Here is a 22500-nt window from a genome sequence, read left to right on the forward strand (position 1 = left end):
CAGAAAAACAGAGAATTTCTTTTTATCAACCCAACAACAGCTTGAAACTACCTCGTTGTTTGACTCTAATGGTAAAAGCCAGCGAGCAAATGTGTTTTAGAACAAAACAACGATTCACTAACTTTTCAAAATATTTTGAATTAGTTTTTGACATTTGATTAACCGTAACGTAATAGAAAGAACGTTAACATTCCGAGATTTTGACGCTTTCAAAATGATACATTGTAGATCAGTGGGAGAAATTGTTATGGTAAATTTTCTTACGACCAGCTGTTGATGTTTTTCAATATTTACGCTTAACGGCTAGGCTTTTTTCGCGGCTTTACGAGTAGCCAACAACCACAAACAGGTTTACGGTTTTTATTCAGTTGTCTCGCGCCAAAATTAATAGGAGGCAACGACAATTGGAAACAACTTCCGCACCAGGAAACAGCAGGTCCGAAAATAACACAACGTTGCGCTGTAATTATAAATCACTGAGGGTAAAGCTAGTACGTAATGAGGAAATAAGCTGAAGGGTATGAAACTAACCTCGACTGGAAGGAAATTTCGAGTTATCGCAGTTTCGATATACCAAATGTCAACTGAATTGATGCTTTGTTCAGGGAGAAACAGAATGCTGACACATTACAACTTAGATATTTTCGTAGATGCTATAGAAATGGGTTATAATCTGTATCATAACGGTAAAAATTGGATGAATTTGGAGCTTGCGAACACAGAAAGATTTCCGGTTTTAGTTTTGTTTTGTTAATAAACTCGCTGTTGCCGTCTAACCAAAGATTTTCTTTCAGTATGATTGACATTTGATTCTAGTAATGATTTTAGTCGCGAAAATGTTGTATTTCAACCAGTTTTAGTATCAGCGGAAGCTCTCCGAAGAGGGTAGGGCGCTAACCTTGTCGGCGAATTACTATCTGCTACAGAAGTAACTTTTGATTGCTTTGATTATCCTAGGTTATAGTATCTTTTTTCTGGACGCTTTGTCACAGAAGACCACATCTTTATTCAGTTGGAACCTACCGTCCATCGACTAATCAAGTTGTAAATTTACGATTAGAATCGCGTGATTGAATAAAATCTCGCAAATTTAGCGCGAAATTTGCGAGTTAAAAACAAAGCTAAGTGATATTGTTTCGCATCTGAGCGCGCACTCAGGATAAAAATAAACAATTTCGATGCTGTTTTGTTTTTTTCTTATTTTTATTCAATTATACGATTCAAGGAAAATCTATCACCTGACTCGTGAATTCCGCGTTGAATTCCCCTTGAAAACCAATATCGCGCTCTTTCGTTATAAATCACAGAGGATAAAGTTGTAGCTGAAAAAATGACACGAGGGTCTGAAAACTCACTTGGATTAAACGGAATTTTCAAGTTATTAGTGTTTCGAGAACTACAAGTCAACGGAATCGATGCTCTGTTTTGGGGGAAAGAAATAGCCGACACTTACATTACAACTTTAAAAAATATTTTGGAAGATGGGATAGAAATAAGTCTAAATAACTGATTTCGGTTGTTCAGAGGTTGGAACGCCAAGAAATCTTTATCTAGCGAATACGTATCGGATAGCATTATCCAACCAATGAACAATTAGCCCCTAGATGTGAACCAATTATCTGTATTATTGCAGTTAAATGATGGATTTGGACAAATTTTTACACTACACGGTAATTCTAGTAAACTTTCCCTGGAGACAAATTTTCGCAATACTGATCAACTTATGGTAAAACGTCGAAAACTTGTTTCCGTCAGAAGATTGTAAAAGTCACATTAAATGTTCAATTTTTTCTCTTCAATACAAGTTATCCTCTGAGAATTTTCGAAGATATGCTACTGTTAGAGAAATGTCTGAAAGACTCAAGGCGGGTCATTTAATAAAAGTTTAGCCGTTATTTAACAAAACCCAGCGCGTTCCAAACTATCTTCAGAACCGAATCTTTCATCTGAACATTTATTTTTGTGAACAGTGTCAAGAGGGCCGAAAGCAGTGGAAACAATGGAAGGACACTTATTTTATAAAATTATCCCTCTCATTGATAATATCTGAGGCCCATTGCCATTGTAAAACCACGGTTTGGTTTAGACCCCTAAGTATCCGACCTGAAAACTTCTAATTTTTCCCGTTTCTGAAAATTGGTAAGCCGAGGCGAAGCTTTACCTGTTTTCCACCTACTTTGTTATGCTCCTGACTATTTTGTTAAAAGCTCGTGGAAAAGTAAAGGGAAGTATGAAGGTTTCCCGCTAATGCGAAGACGGTGCCGGAGAAAGTGTATAGTCATTGACAGGAACTCGCAACTCAACTCGACGGAAGTGGGCGTCACATTCGAAACAATCGTTAGGCGTTATTGCTCGTGGGGCGTGGAGCGTGTGTTCAACTAGTTTTGATATTACTGGATAAAAGCCAAGTTTTTTCTTATTTCGCTCCCTTTATTCATCACCAAAGAATCTCACTTGAATACGCAAAAGTCTTTAAGTTTTTTCCTTTGTCTTGACATCGACTTGACAGGCCTTATCACAACGGAAGACGTGTCTTCCGAAAACAAAAAATGCCTAGTCCAAGCTTATTAGAATTACAAGAAATTTACTATATCGCTTAAGCTCTTTACATTTCCCAGGCTGCAAGATCAATTAAAGCGGTACAGCAATCGTGAACAGCCAAATTGGGTACATTCTAATGTGTTCCAGTTGGAAAACGATAACGACGAGCGCCGGGAAGAGTTGGAGCGTGATAAATGGCCATTGTGGATGCCACCGGCTGACCTCCGCCGTTTTTCGCCCTCATGACCGCTTTTTCGCTCGCCGCTGTCTCAGTGAAACGAGAGGAACACACACTAAAGTGAACTATTGAATAGAGAGTTGAAGTCCCCGAGCTCTAAACGACATTACGAAATTCTTACTAGTATTTCTAGTCCTTGACTGTTTACTTAACCAAATGTTGTACATCAAACAATTAAGACCACGTTTAAGGGTACAAACAGATTCGATCCACGTTGCAATGTTTAGTTAACTTCCTTTTATTTATATAATTTACAGTTCCTAACTATTTTGAACTCGCTCTTTTAATTAATTCCTTGATAATGGCGTCAGGAGGTCGCCGAAACGTCGGAACAGTACATCGTTAGTTTTTGCTTGCTTGAGTATTTTTTATGCACCTATTTTTCCATTTTTTTTCTAGAAATAGTCAGATTTCACCCGAGGATTGCGAGGGGTTGTGCTTCCTATCAGAGTTTTCGATTGATCGATTGATTTCGTCATCATTAACTGACACATTGGTTTCCAAGTTAGATTTGCATGACTAGATCCCGGTTCTAGAAAAATTTGCATTCAAGGTTGTGTCTCGTCAAATAAAAAAAACAAACAAAATAATTTTATAGTTCTATATCAATTAAGCGGGTCTGAATAACTATCTTGTCGAAATAATCAAATGTATTCTTTTTACCCTATTCGAAAGTCTACGGATTGGACGTAGAGCAGAATTCGACGTTATCACTTCCGGCTACTCCCGGAAGATAAATGACTAGAATTTGCAAAGTTGTTTTGCTAAGAATTTTAATCAGTGCTAATTATCGAACGTTTTATTTTAGCCCATGATTCTTATTTATATCTGTGTAGTTACGCAAAGGAATCTTGAACTTCGACCAGATCAATCGTGTGGGAAGACGAAAAGGGTGAAAATAAAAATAGGTTCAACTTCCATGATCTCCCTCTCAGTTTAAAAGCGAAGTGCGACAGCTGATAAATTAATTAAAATAGCTCCCTAATGTATTGAACAAAGATCATGTGTCAGACACTTAAACTCATTTCAGAGCCCTAAAATCGTAAATTTTCTCGATTGATAGCGGGTGTATTGCTGCATGCAAAGTAACTGTTCCCATCCCCCATCCCCATCCCCCATCCCTTCCCATCCCTCCCACAGCCCTCATCCTCGATCCATCCTTAGAGGACTCCTTAGAGAAGAAGACGGATTTCCGGTCTCGCCTCAGACATTTATTTGTCTTACTTCTTCGATATCTCATCAGTTCTGCGTTTGTGTCGCCAGCTCTCCAAGTCTTGCGCTGATCTCTTTAAGAGTGCAGACAAGGAGGTGAAAGTATTATTTTAATTTTCCAAGTTTAACTGACGTTGATAAATTTCTTGCTTTCCATATATCTTGGTTCCAGGCCCTTACAGAAGAAGATTTATAAAACTTAATTGATAATTCCGTTGCCACTTTCGCTTGGTCACCTTCCACGATCACCGTCGGGAACGTTTTCTTTCGGTTCGCAAAGAGGAAACTGTAAAGCGGACTTGTTAACTAGATTCCTCTACAAGATGCAAGTATTGGTCATCTAAAACTGTTTTAGACATTCGAGCGGGCCCAGAAAGGGAATTTCATACTCTTTCTGATATTTCCAAGAAGTTTAGATAGGATCAGACAACTCAACCGATCTATGGTTGCGAAAGAACTTCTCTTATTTTCTCTCTTTTGCGGAGTGGGAGTTACCTCAGATGTATTGGAAGAACGGCGACAGAGATCACAATGCCGTAAACAAACAGTATTTTGTCCTTGCAAGGACAGGCGAGGAATGCCTGGCCATGTCCTTGTGGTAACATGTAGTGATCAAAACGATTCCAATATTCTGCTTTGCCAAGGAAAAGCTTTATACTCAGAGGAGTGTGGAAAAGGTGAGCTTGTTTATGTTTCAGTGCAATTCAAGTTGTATGTTAAAATTACAGTGCTACTTTGGCTGATTTGAAATTACTTGTGCACTGTCAAATTATAGTTCCAAGATTAATAATTGATTTGATATCACTTCAAAGCCTTCAAAGGAGAGTAGAGCTCGAGGAATTGCGAAAAATTACGATATTAATGATAAAAAAATAAGGCATATTTCTTAAGACCTGAAATATGTTGTCCCAGATTCAAGGCCTTAATTTTTTAAGCCCTTACCTTACAGAAGTGATTAACATGTATCTTCCCCCCACAATATCCATACATTACACAGCAAAGAAGTAATGAGAATATTCAAAATTTTTTATATTGTGGTACAATACTTTATTTAGCTTGAAGTTTGCACCTAGCAAAACCAGCTAGTTTACAGGTAATCACAGTCTTTTTGTCCTGATCTAATACCAAATTCTTGTAACTAATTTGCAAGGAAATTTGTAGTAGCTAGAGGGGAGAATAATCAGTTAGATCTTGAGGGTCAAAGAGTTCTTTGTACGGAAGTTTTATTCACATGCAAGCAGAATTTTTTTTCCCCTTAAATTATTGTTGTGATGAATTTACAAGCATGAATTTGTAAACGGGATTTCTGACTTATCATATGGCTGCTTGCCATACCCTCTTTGGATTGTTTTTTTGTGATTCAATAATACTGGTATATTCAGTTCTTTGAATAGTTAAATACTAAACACTTTGATTTCATAAATGAAACTGGAGAAGCATTCATTGTTCTTATTTACCTCTTGTACAATTTGCAAATGTAGGACTTAGTCCATTGACTGACCCAATATATTCCTTGTAAAAACATGCTCTGTTTCTCAAAATACAGAATCCTTTTCAAAGCTTCAAATGAAAATTTTCATTTTTGTTTACCCAGTTCCACTAGGCCCTAATCTTCCCCTGGGGAGGGTACTCAAGGAAAGTTTGGTTGTACATGTGTATAGTGGTGTTAAAACTTTAACTCCCCAGAATCAACTAGTCATTCTCCCCACTGAGTGCCAGTATTTGTTGTGAAGTAGGCAAAGGAATTTGGTGTGACATCAAGATAATATTATCTAGCTGATACGCTTTTCTGTTCTCTCAACCTACTTGTAAGAGAACATACAGGAATCATATGGAATAATTATTTCCTTTTTACTTCTGGGTGATAAAGGGTTAAAACCCTGGCAAGGAAGGCTTTCAGTTTTAGAAGTTGAACTAAATATTTTATGTTTTCATAAAAGATAGCATGGTATTATCAATTGTAATTAAAGATTGGGATGCGTCAATCAGCTCTTTCTTGACACTTTGATGTCTATTGACTTATAAGGTTGTCAGTCAAAGTTTGAGCTGTAGTTAAGGGTAAATTTGAGCAAAGCCTAAGGGAAAGTAAAATTATTTTGAGTAAACAGGGGGTTTGAGGTAATCAAGTTGGAATTAGTGGGGTTCTACTTTACATTGTTTATATGTCGAGTAGTTTTTGAAATTTGCCACGTTAGTGTCCTCATAAAATGGTGTTAAACCAGTTGGGTCAAGGCCAGCATAGGCTTTATATCACTGGTGCAATTGTTGTGTGTTGGTTAACACAGCTGGTTATTTGCATGTTGATTGAACTTTGTTATGTTTTCAATTTGGAATTTCATGTGCATCAAAATACTAGATAACTTGAGAGATTTTAGGAGCAAAATGGTAAAGGTGGGGGCAAACTTGTTTTATTGCAGGGGACAAAGGTGGTTGGGCAAACTTACTATGGGATGAAACCTCCAGCCATCTTAGAAATATTTTTCCAATTAATAAAAAGTAATTTTTTAACAAATGTGTTTAAGGGCATTGTTATACAGATATTATTTCAAATAGGGTATGTTGTATGGAAAGAGTAATTGGCTACATGCCAATTCTTGTGGATTATCCAGTAGTCTCCTTGATACAGGAAAAGGCTCACGCGGTCACCTGTGTGGCTTATCATATCTCTAGGATAAAAGTGATGAACCGGCTTTCAAAGGCTTTGCTCAGCCGTAGGCTGACATTGTATCCCCAGATTTACTTGAATCAAAACAATTTTGATGTTACAAAGTAGTCTCACTGTTTCTCAAAGCATTTTTATGCCACCACATCTTGACAGAAACTAAACAAAAGTTTTAATTGTTTTGTTTTTTGTTTTTTGTTTTTTTTTTCGGAAGGGAGATCATTTGATCTGGGGGCATAAATTTTTTTAGTTGGGTGGGGGTGAATGTGCTTCTGGGTTGATGCTGTGGTGGAATTGTGATCTCCACAAGCGGGCAACTTTGTAATTAAAGACAAATTCAATTTTGCAAAGAAAGGTTTCTTGTTCATCTTAGACATTTTAAATGATCAGTAGCTGTGGCTATACAAAGCTTAGTTTGAGTAGCCTGTGGCTATTTCCTTCCTACAAAATTATCTGTACCAACTCTTTTTTTATTTTGAAGTAGTACTGAATCAGTTAACAGCAAAATGAGCAAATCCACATAGTAATGATTAATTATTTGATTGCTTTCTACTGTAGTGAACTTTTCATCAAAGCGGCACAGACGTGACACTGGAAATTGTATGAATGGAATCATACCAGGCTCCCCCCACACCTTAGATAAAGATCCTCAAGCACTAATGATCAGTGGAAGTAGTATAATGCGCCATCTGGATGACAGGCCAACATTTAAATGCCAAGTCCATTCAAATTTTTCAGCAAATATAACTTGGCTGTTTAATGGCAAACCTCTGGAAAAAAAGTGGTATTATTCATTTGCATCTTGCAAACGAAATTTAGAAGTCAAATACATTTCAAAAAGTGACGCAGGAAACTACACATGTGTTGTGACAAATAAGAAGGGGAAACAGGCGTCAGCTCACGCTAAGTTAATTATTGTGAAGGGTAGGTAACCACCTGTAAAGGTTTGTACTGTAATCTTTGGAGCAAGCTTTTCCCCCTCAGAGCTGACACCCACATATAATACAAGACATGTAGCTCAGCCAGGTCATCCCCTAAATTTTGAAGGGATGAACCATTATCCTTAAATTGTAGTAGAGACTGAGCAGGCTTAACTGCTACAGTATATTCTAGTGCTATTATATCTTATTAACCAAGCGCGAGGGCCGTACTGGGAGAATATTGGCCCAAGGTCTTGACGGTATGGACCGAGCGCAGCTAGGTCCGTACAAAAAAGACCGAGGGCCGATATTCTTCCTGTATGGTCCCAAGCAAGCTTGGTTAATAAAAGATTTATTGTAAAACTGAAGTTCAAAGGGACACAAGTGCGGTATCATTCAGGAACATTCGGGACAGTGCCCGGCCCAATACTGAGAGAATATTGACCGGCAATAGAGCATTTTGATTGGTTGATTTTAGTTATTGGCCCTCTGAATGCCCGAGTCATGAAATAAATAGAGTTATCTCTTTAATGTGTGTCTGATAGGTTTAGGAAACTGTTTTCTTTAATCATGTGAAATGATCTTAGAACTGATACATGCTAAGAGCAAACGAGTCAATTTTAAATTGTTGCTTTTCATTAGCACCCTTCAACACAGAATTAAATGAAACAGGAGATGGTTGCTCCTCTTTGCCCAAGAAAGCAAATAACAATTGGAGATGATAATAATAGGGAATAAAAAAAGCTAAAAATTTGATCTTCCGGGGTATTTATTATGGCAGGGGTATGGTCACCTATTATAAGTCGATCATAAGACATAAAAAAAGTTACAATGTCCACGTGCATGCAGCTGGATAATGGTGGAGAGCCTTGAATTTTTGAAAATGCAGCCAGAGAAAATTGGAAAGTTATTTTTTGGACCTTGAAAAAGGTTTGGACATGAAGACAAAATTTTGAGAGTAAACTGATGCACTAGATTTGAATTATTTTTCCAAGCTGCATCAAGCATACAATTAATGAAGTTCTTGTTACTTTGCTGTGTAAAATCTTTGCGAGACAGCCAAATGTAGGTAAAATTACACATTTAAAGATTTGAGTTGAAGGTGATTCCTCATTATTGCACTGCCCATCCTGTACTGCACATAAAAGTCACATAATCAGGGGCATAAGTGTGCGTGCACTCCAAGAACATGGTGTTATAATTGGTTTTCAACCAATTGACCAGTTAAGAGGTAATAGTGGTAGTCTTTAGTTCTTGAATAAGTATTATAGTGACCTATACTTTTGTTGCACAATTTCAGTGTACAAATTGTCCTCTTCAATCTGGAGAAATTCAAAATAAATCATTCATGGGAAAAAAAGATACAGCTGAAAGTGTGCACAAAGCCTGTTAACGATTACGTAGATTTTGATGTTGAAAACAACAACTTGAGTAACGTTCTGAGTTGAGGTCATTTACAATTGCATTATTTTCCCATATATCAAACTATTCCACGTGCTCAAGACTTTCTACCTATCAAGTTTTTTTTTTCAAGTGTTATGTCAAAAACCCTTGCTCCCAGCTACCACAAAATGTACTGTGAACTGATAAAACGATGCACACGATTAGTGCCAGTACAGGCATAGATTGGTTAAGATTAGCCCATCATATCTTTTCTTGTATTTCTTGAAACAGTCATCGCTAATGAACATTATTACACGACTCGGGCAGTCAGAGGGCCAATAACTAAAATCAACCAATCAAAATGCTCTATTGCCGGTCCAATATTCTCTAAGTATTGGACTGGGCACTGTCCCGAATGTTACCGCACCTGTGTCCCTTTGAACTTCAGTCATATAATAAATCTCTTATTAACCAAGCTTGCTCAGGACCGTACTGGAAGAACATCGGCCCTCAGTCTTTTTTGTACAGACCTCGCTGCGCTCGGTCCGTACTGTCAAGACCTCGGGCCGATATTCTCCCAGTACGGCCCTCGCGCTTGGTCAATAAGATATATTATTTTATAGAAAGTTTAAAAAAAGTTGTTCGATAACTTATTTTTCTGAGGATCACCTTTAGAGGAGAATGTGGAATTTTTGCAGCAACCTTCTGCAGTGACTCTTCTGTACAGGCTGTAGGTTTAAATATTGTTTGTTACTCTTCAATGAATGTAGGAGAATGAAAAAATTAAAATAGCATAGAAAAAGTATGTAAATTTGCTCACAAATATTTGTTGTTGGTGCTGATATCGATGCAGTGGACTGGAACTGCTGTTCAGGATTACATTGCATGCATTTTATTATCATTGATACTTTAACTTTGGCTTTGATTTAAAGGAAAAGGTTGTTGTAACAATTGATTCTTACAGAGTCCTCTGTTTGATTTTAGTGCTACGTCACCCACCTATAATGTCTGTAGGACTGAAACATGACAGTGCAGGTAATTAATAATTGGATCCAGAAGACCTCTGCAGCATACTCAAGAGTGACCAAATAGGAATTTCTCCTTACGGTGTCAATACAATTTCAAGCAGAAGTGAAATGAGAAGAATGAGGAATATCCACCATGTTATACTTTACAACTAGATTATGAATTAGATTCTGGGAGCTGAAAGTATTAGAAACATGTTGCATGTAGAATGAAGAATTGATTGTTAAATTTTGGGAGTTAATTAATCATTGTTGCCTTCCAGCTGTATTACAAAATTTTATGATCCTCATGATTCATGCCATGGACTTCAGATCAAATTTTCCTCTGTCACTGGAAGTTGGAAATTTTAATCTCACAAATTAGCACTCCAACAGACTTCTTTACATGCCGCTTGTTTGGTGTGTTTACCCATTTCAGATCATGTGATAATATTTTAATGGAGAACTGTCTCTTTTAAATTAGGTACACATAAATTACAAAAGATAAAGCTGGGAATTCCCTTGAGACCTGGAATGAGTAAAGAAAACACACAAGCTAAAGGTTCCTAATGCTGCAATCATTTTGGTCACCATAGCAGTTACAGAAAAATGTTGGTAACTAAATTAGCAGTGAGAGGTGCTAATTTGGTAACCTGTGTTTGGAAAACATGAAGGAAGTTGTGATGTTTTGATTACAAGGTGTTAATGCTTCAGAGTCAAATTAGAAAAACATTCTAATTGTTGTCTCACACAAATTTATTTCCTTCTTCTTGAATTCTTAAGGTACAGTTTTCTTTCTTTGAATTTTCTTTTTATTTCCAGGGACTAATTGTTTGTTTCTCCTGGCCACCAAAGGGTGAATTTCGAATAAGTTTAGCTCAGAGCCATCTAGATATACTTTTTTTAGCTTGTGTGTTTTATTTTCCCAAGGGTATCTTAAGGGAACTCCCTTCTTTGGGATTTGTAAATTACTTGTATGTGTACATTGGAAAAACAAAACTTACAAGCTAAAGATAACTGTTGTTTTGAATTATATTGTAGGACCATGTCCAGCCGGTTTTTATTGCCCCCCAGGAGGAAGTGGTCGCATTCAATGTCCTCAAGGAACATACCAGCCAAACGTTAGCCAGACATCTGAAGAGGCGTGTAAACCTTGTCCTTTCTTTACTAACTCATCAAAGAATTTAGGCCATGTTGGACCAATTTTAGATGAAGCCGACTGTCCGGGAGAAGATCCAAGTAAAGGTACTGGCTCCACAAATTAATGTTAGAGAGAAGAATTTGCCCTACTTGCTTTTCTGAGTCTGTTTCAAAAAAGGATCCGTAACCTCCTCAAACATTCAGATAAAAAACTGAGACTATAACCTCTGTTTGTGCCTAGGTCTTTTTTATTGGCCGTTGAACCATAATTGTATCTCATGATTTGAATTTCATATATATTTCTATATTTTTTTTACATGTGTAATTTAAATTACTCATTTCCTTTTCCATCTTTTCACCAGAGATTACAGCATCAACAGATGTCACCAAGATTGTCATAGGAACGGCTATTGGTGTGGTTATCATCATAGCCTTAGTTTTTTCATTGTTATTTAACGCAAAAAAGAAGCGTTTGCTGTGGTTCTCTTCCTTGGGACACAGACATGATCCAGAGTGTTACACGTGCCAGCCAATATTAAATGGAGATACAGAAAATGCTGAAGGTGCTGAGGTTTTGAAAACGTTGCCAGAAATAGGTATTTTATCAGTAAATTTTTTATTGCAATGTTTAACTTAATTACAATAAATTATCATACTCATACCCAGTTGGCCCCGGCTATTCAAAGAGTGTATAGCGGCGCTCGTCCACCGCTAGCTGGACCACACAAAATCCACTGATAACAACGTACCGCACGAAATTTCTTTGGAAACGCCTCCTTCTTTATTATTGTATTATACCGTGAAACTAAAAATTGAGTTAAGAAATTAGGGACATGGAAATAGAGAAATGCTTCAGGTAAATCAAACTTACATTATTGCCGGATCTGGCAAGAGTTGATATCGATTGAACTTTCCCTTCCTTTCTTTAACTTATTTCTTTCCTTACGAGCACGAGTGCTTACCAAAAACTGATCAAAAGGGCCTTTTATCAAACAAGAGCGCGTGACGAGCCACCTAGTGTGACTTAAAGATTATTAACCAAATCAAACAATGAACAGAAACTCGTACTGTACGGTGCTGCACAAATCTGGTTAGGTGGAAAAGGAGGAGTGTGGAAAATGAGGAGTGTGGAAAAGGAGGAGTGTGGAAAAGGAGGAGTGTGGAAAATGAGGAGTGTGGAAAAGGAGGAGTGTGGAAAATGAGGAATGTGGAAAACGAGGAGTGTGGAAAACGAGGAGTGTGGAAAACGAGGAGTGTGGAAAACGAGGAGTGTGGAAAACGAGGAGTGTGGAAAACGAGGAGTGTGGAAAACGAGGAGTGTGGAAAACGAGGAGTGTGGAAAACGAGGTGTGTGGAAAACGAGGAGTGTGGAAAACGAGGAGTGGAAAATGAGGAGTGGAAAATGAGGAGTGGAAAATGAGGAGTGGAAAATGAGGAGTGTGGAAAATGAGGCGTGTGGAAAATGAGGCGTGTGGAAAATGAGGCGTGTGGAAAATAAGGAATGTGGAAAATGAGGAATGTGGAAATGAGGAATGTGGAAAATGAGGAATGTGGAAAATGAGGAATGTGGAAAATGAGGAATGTGGAAAATGGGGAATGTGGAAAATGAGAAGTGTGGAAAATGAGGAATGTGGAAAATGATGAATGTGGAAAATGAGGAGTGTGGAAAATGAGGAATGTGAAAAATGAGGAATGTGGAAAATGAGGAAAATGAGGAGTGTGGAAAATGAGGAGTGTGGAAAAGGAGAAGTGTGGAAAATGAGGAGTGTGGAAAATGAGGAGTGTGGAAAAGTAGGAGTGTGGAAAACGAGGAGTGTGGAAAACGAGGAGTGTGGAAAACGAGGAGTGTGGAAAACGAGGAGTGTGGAAAACGTGGAGTGTGGAAAAGGTGGAGTGTGGAAAACGAGGTGTGTGAAAAGGAGGAGTGTGGAAAATATGGAGTGTGGAAAATGGGAGTGTGGAAAATGCTGAGTGTGGAAAATGTGGAGTGTGGAAAAATGTGTAATTTTATAAGAGAACTAGTGGGCAGCACACAGCAACTTGTCTTATAGTATTGGGTTTATTAATGCACCGGTTTCGACTTCATCAGGATAAAACTACAAAATACATAGGAACTTATTTTATATACTACACCTTATCAGAACATGTCACGTTCCTAGTTTGGGTGTGAACAACTAAACACCCACCAGAATAACCACAGGATATGATTAAAATCCTGTGCTAAAAGGTGCTTTTGGGGCTTCACGGTTTTAACGTTAAAAACGAAAAGGTAAATGGTAAACAAAAGAATCAAACGAGTGAAACGTTACTCTCAGTATGTTGTAGCTGAAGCATAGCATTTTTTCACTTTTTTCGAGTGTGAAAAACGCGGAGTGTAGAGTGTATATAAAGTAAAAGGACATAAAAATATATACATGCATAAAAATTATCTTACCAGGGTAATACTGTTATTGTCTGCAAGCAAAATATCAACCTCGCGCTGATGTTGTTTTCTTTGGCTAGTTAGCCGTGAATATTATGAATTGACAGAAACCGTCTGGAAAAGTGTTTTGGTCACGTTCGAAAAGGTGTTACCGTTAACACCTAAATGGTGCAAATCTTGCAAAATACGTTACTTGTAAGCCATGGGTAGATTCAATTGAATTTGCATATTCACAGGTGAGTACAAGTTCGCATTGATCTCCACATGATCCACACTGTCCACGTGTTTTCGCGTTGATTTTTTTATTACCCATTTTATACGGTGCTCTTTACATAGCTCCAAAATAAAATGCAATGATCCATCGCTTTCTTAAAGAGCATGGACCGCTTGTTGTTATTGACTGTAATGTTTCACTCGTTTGATTGTTCGATTCTTTTGTTTACCTTTTTGCGTTCTTTTAAGCTTGAAAAAGTAATTTACGGTTTAGTAGTGAAAACGCAATGATGCATCACCTTCAAGGAAATGGAGTGCTTGTTACTGTTGTTCATATCGTTAAAACCTACTCCTTACCCACACTCCGCATTTTCCACACTCCATATTTTCCACACTCCATATTTTCCACACTCCTCGTTTTCCACACTCCCTATTTTCCACACTCTACGTTTTTCACACTCTACATTTTCCACACTCCGCACTTTCCGCACTTTCCGCACTTTCCACACTCCTCATTTTCCACCTAACCCATAAATCTCTATCCGGTGGATAGCCTGGTGAGTTTTACTCTCTCTTATCCGTTGGATAGCGTTATCCGTGCCCTTAATTTATACAAATGTACCCTAATGATTTAGCATCTGAAGAAAATACTAATTAAAAAATGCTATTTAGTCTGTTATGTAACCCCAGCTCCCTTTCAGGTATTTAATTTTAAAAAGTAGAGATTACGTTGTTATGGTGGTCATTTAGTTCTTTAGTATCCAATCACTATGTAAACCTCCCCTCCCTTTCCTTTTCAGTTACTGACATTTGATCAGCATGCTTTTTTTCGTGAATTCAGCCATCTGTGCAAATTTGTCTCCCTTAAGTTCAGTTTGTTAACTAGAATCTTATTCATTTTGCCTCACTGCATTTTTGTCACATCCTTACCTGGGTTGTTGCTTTGTTAAGTTGTTTTTTTTTTTCCATTTTTACTTATTTTTTCATTCTGTATTTTCCTTTATATTAGTGAGATACTCACTTCTTCCTTTGTGAGTGCATCAAAATGAATTTAAAAAGCTGTGGTTTAAGTATGTGTTGTGCATCTATCAAAAACGTGGTTGGAACATGACACATGGTTTGACTTTTTTCAGATTATGAAGCAAAGCATGATGTGTTTATATGCTACTGTTACAAAGATGTTGACTGGGCGAAAGAACTTCTTGCTGAGCTCGAAAAACGAGGATTCAAGTGTTGTATTGACTTTAAGAACTTCACTGTTGGAGAAACAATAGTGCAAAACATTGCTGAAGCAATTTGCTTCAGTAAAAAAACAATTGCAGTACTTTCTCCAGACTTCATTAAGAGTGATTGGTGTAAAGATGAGCTACACAAGGCGCTTTCCAGGGTGCGATATCATCAGGTTGTACCAGTTATGTACAAGCACTGTGAAATACCCTTTGCTCTTCGAGACACAACCTACCTGGATTGGGAAAACTGTAATGTGAAACCCTACTTCTGGGAACAGCTTGAAAAGGCTTTAAGGAAGCCAAATGGCGAGGCGTACGTAAGCAGACGACTTCAAAACGGAAATCAAACCTTGGAGGTCTCTGCCCGTGTATAGACCATGGCAGAGCCAGGTGGACACAAGTAGGACTTTTTTGTACATAGCATATGTTATGCAACTTGAACTAGCTATAGTGTCGTGTACTAACTTACAAAGTTTAAATTGTTGCTTAAATCATTTGTTCTGCGTATAAATACGATTTTGCACCTTCTCCCTTGTTCAGCAGAGAAGTAGAGGCAGGTTTCCCTAGTCAATAAGTTCTTTAGAGATTAAGATTTACAAGACCCCTTTTGAGAAATAGGCTTCATTGGAAGGGAGCTTTCTTGGAGTTCATGCGCATTTCTTGAACAAATATTTAGTAATTTTTGAGAGTCCCCTATACTGGAAACTGAAAAAATTTCTAAGATCAACCAGTTCATCACTGACAAAAAACTGCTCAATGAGTCGATGGCTTTTACCGCTAACGGTGAAAAATATCTTGGCCATTCTTCGGCTAACGGTTAATTTTCTTTCTGTTACGTTACAGTTAACCTATTGTCAAAAACTAGCTCAAAGTATTTTGAGGGGGGCATTGGGGTCTCTTAGAAACCGCAAAACCGCAAAAAAATTCGATCAAAACCGAAAACCGCATGTAAAACCGTCTAAACCGATAAATTTGCACATCTCAGGGCATAGGATAAAACCGGGACTGGACTCTGGACTGGACTCTGGACTGGACTCTGGACTGGACTGGACTGGACTGGACCCTGGACCCTGGACTCTGGACTCTGGACTCTAATTTTACTTTTACTGTAATCAGTATGGACAAAATTACGAACAACTATGCGCATCACTCTGCGATTAATTTAGTCAATTGATCGACCGGTTTCGTCTTCGAGTGAGACTTCATCAGGATAAACTACAAAATAAGTTTGGGTGTAAACAACAAAACACCCGCAAGTATTTTCGCACAGGATATGATAACATTCTCTGCTAGAAAGTGGTTTTTTAAGGTGTTTTTGGGGCTCACGTTTTTAACCTTAAATTCAAAACCTTGTAGAAAACTACTTTTTGCGAAATCGAAATGAGCTATGTGCTCACATAGATATTTCTATCAAGGAAATGAAAAGCAAACCTGTGCGACTTTGAAAGGACATTGCCATTTATACCATTTTACAATGTCACATTTCATTAAAAAAAAAACCGTGTAGACCGTATACATCTCGTATATAGTAACGAGTACCGAAACTCATCTTTTTTCCAGCACTTCGAGCAGTTACGGTAACCGGAATTGTTTCATCGAGTTTTTACAAGCAATGACAAATTTATCAGTTTTTTAAGCTAGTAAAACCGCTGGTAAAACCGCATACATAGATTAACACTCTGATTGTCAAACAAACCGATGTCACAGGAAATTAGTGGCCACGAATCATTGAAGAATGTGTAAAACAAAACTGGAACTTTGTCAAGTTAGCTAAAGTTATCTTACCACTCCGGACTTACGTATCTGGGTCTGCATATCCGTTGCCATTCCTGTTAATGCAGCCACACGTAACTGAAATACTGTCGGCGGTTATCTCAATTTTACCTCAAGCAGTTTTAATTTAAGCAGAAACAAAACGCGAAGCACTTGTTAAACTTGAAATGTAGTATTATGGTAATGAAATCGAGAAATACTCAAGAATTGACTACTTTTACTTTAGAGGGGTGCAGTCTATTTGTTTAGAAACGTGTAATGTCACTTGCTTGTTCAATGTTGAAAATGACAACATTGGAATCTTTCTACACGTGAGAGTCTGCTAAAACAGTGAACTTAACCTTTACTTTTTTCCACTAATGACCTTTGTTTACACGATATCTCGTTCAGTTCGTACTAAACTGGTTAAAACTTTGGCGTAAAAAATCTATTCTATTGAAATTTATTCAATACATGCCACTTAGGCAATTGATCAAATGTGAGAAACTAACTCCCTGTAAATTTAACGAGAGCCATCCCTTAAACGGACACTGTCACGACGGTATATGCGCCAGTCTTTCGAATCGACATTCAAAATTCAAGCTTGAATTTTTTAAGTTACACTGTGAATAGCAAGATGGCGTCGAAAGGTGGCAGTGGTCACAGTGGAAAACTAATGCACTCGGAACGGAAAAGGATCTCCACCTAGTCTCTCTCGCCGTTTTCAGTCTCGTTCCAGACTTTTCCTTTACTGCTCGCACGTTTCTAATACGTGAAATGCGGAGTTTTGGCACTTATGAGAGGGTTAGGGGAATTTGCAGCTCCTTCACAACGTGCTCCCTGTGAACTTGTTTTAAATGGGAATATAAAACATTTGGAATATATACCAAGAACGGTATAAACGCTGGTTGCATCAACCTGACGCAATTGGCCATACAATGAAAGTAAACGTTTGTTAACTGGCCTCGTTTCTGAACCCCATTCTGCCAATACTGCCTCTTTGTAGCACTGGAAATAACCAAATCATGAGGAGGAGGAGGAATTGTAAGCCGATTGTCATTTACAGATACATGTTTTAGCAGCTGGCCACGCCCGTAACATTTCTTCACCAACGGATTGCAAAACTGTAGCAGAGCAAGTTGGTAAGCCCCTTCCGGCATGCGTGGTGGAGACAGAAGAGCATCAGGACTGGGCTGTTCATCCTACGAAGAAAAAAATAGATTGTATAACAACAAAAGAAATAGACTAAGAGAAGGTCCAATGAACTCATATGAATTCCCGTACAGCGACATTAGTATATATTCTCTTGTTTATTCAGGCTCGAGTAATAATTGATAACATATAAATGTTACACCAGTTATAGCTAGGGCTTTTGAGAAAGTCGTCTTCAATGCGCATGCGCGTGACGTAGTAGAGGAGAACCTGACTGCCTCGCAGTTTGCGTACAGGGAGGGCGGCAGCTGTACGGACGCGCTCATCGCCATACAGCATGCGGTAAATCGGTACCTTGACAATCCACAGTGTACAGCCGTTGGACTCTATGCGATGGACTTCAGTAAGGCTTTTGATTCGGTAAAACATGACTTGTTATCTGTCAAACTTAAACAGATAGGTTTGAGTCCTTACATTACCAATTGGTATCTGAGTTTTTTGGGAGGGTGGGAAGCAGAGACTGTTGTATGATGGATTTGTCGGGCAATGGAAAGATGTTAATAAGGGTACCACGTAAGGAAGTGTGAGCGGCCCCCATTTGTTTACCAATTGAGCTAACCGCCTCCCGGTTAGCTCAATTGGTTAAGCGCCGGACTGTTGTGCGGGAGGTCGAGGGTTCGAGCCCCGGCCGGACCAACACTCAGGGTCTTAAAATAATTGAGAAGAATATGCTACCTTTCTATAACATCGATCAAGAAATGGTTAGATATTCTAGTCTTCTCGGACAGGGACGAATAAATGGAGGTCCCGTCTCCTGCAACTATTAATTAGTTAATCTGGTTAGGCAGGGGACGTTAAAGAACCCACTTCACGAGATTACTGTGATGTGGTCTGGCCTGGTTACTGGGAATAGGTGGGAGGGGGCATCTGTTATATTCGCTTTTCATTTGATTGTAAACTGCTTAGCAGTCTGGTAAAGTCCCCCGTACAGTGTTGTAAAGCGCCATGAGTTTAAGATATGAGCGCTATATACATACAAGTTATTATTTATTATTATTATATTCCTTAATGATCTAGAGATAAGTTTGAATGGTAAAGATATTCTGTTTAAGTATGCTGATGATACTAGTATTGTTTCCCCCGTGTGGAAAGAAAAGGATAACTCAATGGATATAGTAAGAGCATTTATGGAATGGTCAGAGAAGAACTGTATGTCTAGTAATAGTAAAAAATGCAAGGAGCTAGTTATCAGAAAGAAAAGCTGTACGAATATTTTTACGCCAGTTTTCGGCATTCCACAAACTTGGCCCAACTGGGCCCAGATTTTTAAGTGGCCAAACTGATAAACAGGTAGCTGCCAGTATGCCCTAAGTTATAGGGAAAAACAATTATCCTTAAATTATAGTACAGACTGAGCATGCATTGTAGGGCAGTGTTATTTTTGTTGAAGTATTAAGCAAAATGAGATTGAGTAGAGAACTTCGAATTGGCCCTCGTATATGGTTATTAAGCTTTTACTCATTACGAGCCGTGAAAGAAAAAGGTGGTAAATGAAAATAGCGGAGAAATGAAAACAGTAGCTTGCAAAAAGTTTCTGTTGGTGGTGACTCAGTGGACTGGAAGTGCATTCTATCATTATCAGTAATACTTATACTTGGCTTTCAGTTCGAGGAAAAGTTTAGCATTTGATTCCTAAAGAGTCTTCTGTTCTAATTTTTAGTGAGACACGGTCCTCCAGTGATAGAGTATGCAAAACTTGAACGTTGGAACACAGCCTACATTGGAACCACAGTCAACATTACTTGTAAAATCCAAAGCCCTCTTGAGACTAACGGAAAGTTTTCGAAGAATAGTAAACAGATCAATGAGGATGATGAAGAACTGAAGTATGAATATCATTATATACATGTACCAGAAAAAGATAAAGCTAACTTCTTAACCTTACTTACTAAACTGGAAGTTAAGAACGTCACAATGGAAGATGCTGGAAACTACACATGTAAAGCTTTTCAAGATGATAACCAGAAATCAAGTACAACATTCTTTCTTAAAGTTGGTAAGCAAACTACTCTCTTACGTTTATTTAATATTATGTGTATACAGTAAACATCTACTCTGTTAAAAACACTGACTCCATGGACTACCCAATGGACCAACCCTTTGCGTCTCTGTATTTCGCCAGCCACAGCACTTACTACGAATGTTAGCCGATTATTCTAAACATTTAAAGTCGTTGTTCGCGAAAACGCTTCCCTCGATCAGTATTGATCATGAAGTGAGGCGAGAAATCAATAACATTCACTGTTTCGTTCTTTAGGATAGAGATTGACCCAGACATCAACCATGCACATCAGAACTGAATTCTTCACAAGAAGCCATCTATAGATTCAGTGGTACATGTAGTTTACAGCCGGCACAACAACACGGCATGCTGTACAACTTGACTCGTTGCTATCACTCTAAGTAAGAGCTAACGTGTTTACAAACGTGAATGATTTGAAGCTCGAAGCAGAAGCGCTTTGCTATGTCATTGAAGTGGACAAATAATATACGGCGATGAAACTAAATAAACTACGGAAACGATTTATTGCCATTTCCCGCGCCAAATCGAAGTCGATTTGTGACTTTTCACTAAAAAGTAGTGCATGTAAACAACGAAGGCACGTGGTGAAATGTAAGTTCTTTAAAACCGGAACGCATTCAAAATAGGAATTTTTAGGATGATTCGGGCCATTTTGGGTAGGCTAAAGAATAGGGTTCAGGCTTTTCACCTTCTGGAACACTTGTTCGCCTGGATTATATCAGTATCATGATCTGACTAAATCATTTGGAGTTTTCAGAAAATAGCTGTCTTGAATTTTTTTCAATTTGTTTCTGCTATCTTCCTGCTCGGTTTCAAAATGTCATGATCTTCATGACTCATGCTCGGAATTACTTCAGATCCAGTTTTCCTCTGTTCTGAATTCACAATGTTGCATGGTTTTGGTACTTCAATTAAAGTGCTACTGAAACGAAATTTTCGTATCTGAAATTTTTGCTCTAACCTGAAGTTTTGAATATGGTGATCATCATGAGATAATTTGTTTTGGCCAAAAAGAGGCGAAAGATATCTTTTTTAACCGTTCAAATCAAAAATTTTACACAAAACCATGTCCGGGCTCTAGAACCGAGCGAAATGGATTGATGACGTCACTGGTTGTGTTCACTCCGATAGCGTCGTTTATTTCACTCACTGTTTGTTTGTATTCGTGGGCGAAGGAGATGGCAGATATTGAAGTTTTGTCAAGTGAATCTTCTTCTGAACGAAGCGAAGTTGTCTCCAGTAGCGAAGAGGAAGATGATGCCGTAAAATGGGGTTGACAGGCCTACACGACTCCCCAGCGTGTGTTTAGAGTAGCCCATTCAAAGTTTAGCCTCACGAGTACGTCTTTGAGCGACCGCCCTCTTTTGTAAGATACGAGCGGCGGATTTTTGTATAGTTCGCTCAGTAGTGGTTGTGTTTCTATTAAATGCCAGTTTTTCATGAGAATTTGCTTTTTGTGCGGCACTGAGTACGCACATCAGGGATTGAGTCTTTTTCGAATCGTTCGCCTTTGTAGATGTACAGCTATTTTTTTGACTGTCTCAATCGTTAAGTTGTCTTCATTGCTTTCAGCTTGCGCCACGCTCGCTGATTCGATCGTACTACAGTTCTTCGTGTTCAGTGTTCCAGCCGTTTTGGCTCGTTTTCTTTTCTTTATTTCGGTATTAAAACGACCGATTTCACGTTCATAGAAGCACATGATCGCCTTTACTGTTTCTTGCTCCGCGTTGTTAAGGATTTGCTTTATCTCATTTTTGAAATCCTCGTCTGCTCTTATTTTGGCCCTCGCCCTATATTGTAGGGATTCTGGGAATATTCTGCTAGGCATTTGGTACAGAGGAATTTTTCGTTATCCTCAGACTTGCCGAGTAGATCATCTTCAGTGGCGGTGTCGTATGAGGCTTCCATGTTTTCTTCATTCTCTGAATGGCATTGCTTTGGCCCGGGGCGTTTAGTAGCCCATCTGCCGTTATAATGTCTTTCGAAATTTTCTGTAGATGGTCAGGCAAGACCGCGGTTTCGATCCTAATCTTGTGGATCTCGTCAGTTGCCGATTAACTAAATAGACTGGTAGAGATTCGTTCTCGGTATCAGTGGGGAATTTTGCTCCCTATCCAGGCGAACCTCTCGCAGATAGCCAAGATGCCGATATGGCCGCCGATGAAGAAGACGAGGATGGCATTTTGCCCGAAATCCTCCTTTGCGGCTTCCCAGCATGCAAGCCACACTCCATACTTTTACCCTTCTTTCACAGAAGTACACAACCAGTGACGTCAGAGGGCTGTTTTGGCCGCGCCAAGATGGCCGCCAATTTTGATCTCAGCCGGTCAACTTCGAATGGTTAAAAATATGCTTTCCGCTATGCGTTGGCCCCAAAAAAGTACACAGCGTTTGCAAATAACGCGTACGTTCAAACTCTATTATATTGCAAAAATCTCGGATATGAAAATTACGTTTCAGTAATCATTTGGTCATAGTGGTGAGTAGAGAAAAAATATTTTCAGTGAGAATTGCTAATTTCCGAAGCTGTGTCTGGAGGACATGAGGGA

The 22500-nt window shown here is 38.5% G+C and overlaps 2 protein-coding genes and 1 long non-coding RNA gene across 3 annotated transcripts in view; all 3 read left to right on the forward strand.

Annotated features, from left to right (window-relative positions):
• Positions 1–781, forward strand: part of LOC148716855 (uncharacterized) — a 1689-nt gene extending 908 nt beyond the window's left edge. Inside the window, exon 2 of the long non-coding RNA XR_015995527.1 lies at positions 1–781. This exon is cut by the window's left edge and continues 260 nt beyond it. This is a non-coding gene — a long non-coding RNA (uncharacterized LOC148716855).
• Positions 782–3904: 3123 nt separating this feature from the next.
• On the forward strand, positions 3905–15458 carry LOC148716856 (uncharacterized). Its single transcript, XM_088745595.1, has 6 exons — positions 3905–4668; positions 7212–7577; positions 9941–9991; positions 11002–11205; positions 11463–11696; positions 14869–15458. The coding sequence occupies exons 1-6, from the start codon at positions 4434–4436 to the stop codon at positions 15336–15338; spliced, it is 1560 nt and encodes a 519-aa protein (XP_088601721.1). The 5' UTR covers positions 3905–4433; the 3' UTR covers positions 15339–15458.
• Positions 15245–22500, forward strand: part of LOC148716857 (uncharacterized) — a 14316-nt gene continuing 7060 nt past the window's right edge. Inside the window, exons 1-2 of the mRNA XM_088745597.1 lie at positions 15245–15364; positions 19589–19924. Of these exons, the coding sequence (XP_088601723.1) occupies position 15364; positions 19589–19924 (337 nt within the window). The 5' untranslated portion in view covers positions 15245–15363. The remainder of the gene's footprint in view (positions 15365–19588; positions 19925–22500) is intronic.

Source organism: Stylophora pistillata, chromosome 14 (genome assembly GCF_964205215.1).
Source record: "Stylophora pistillata chromosome 14, jaStyPist1.2, whole genome shotgun sequence".
NCBI lineage: Eukaryota > Metazoa > Cnidaria > Anthozoa > Scleractinia > Pocilloporidae > Stylophora > Stylophora pistillata.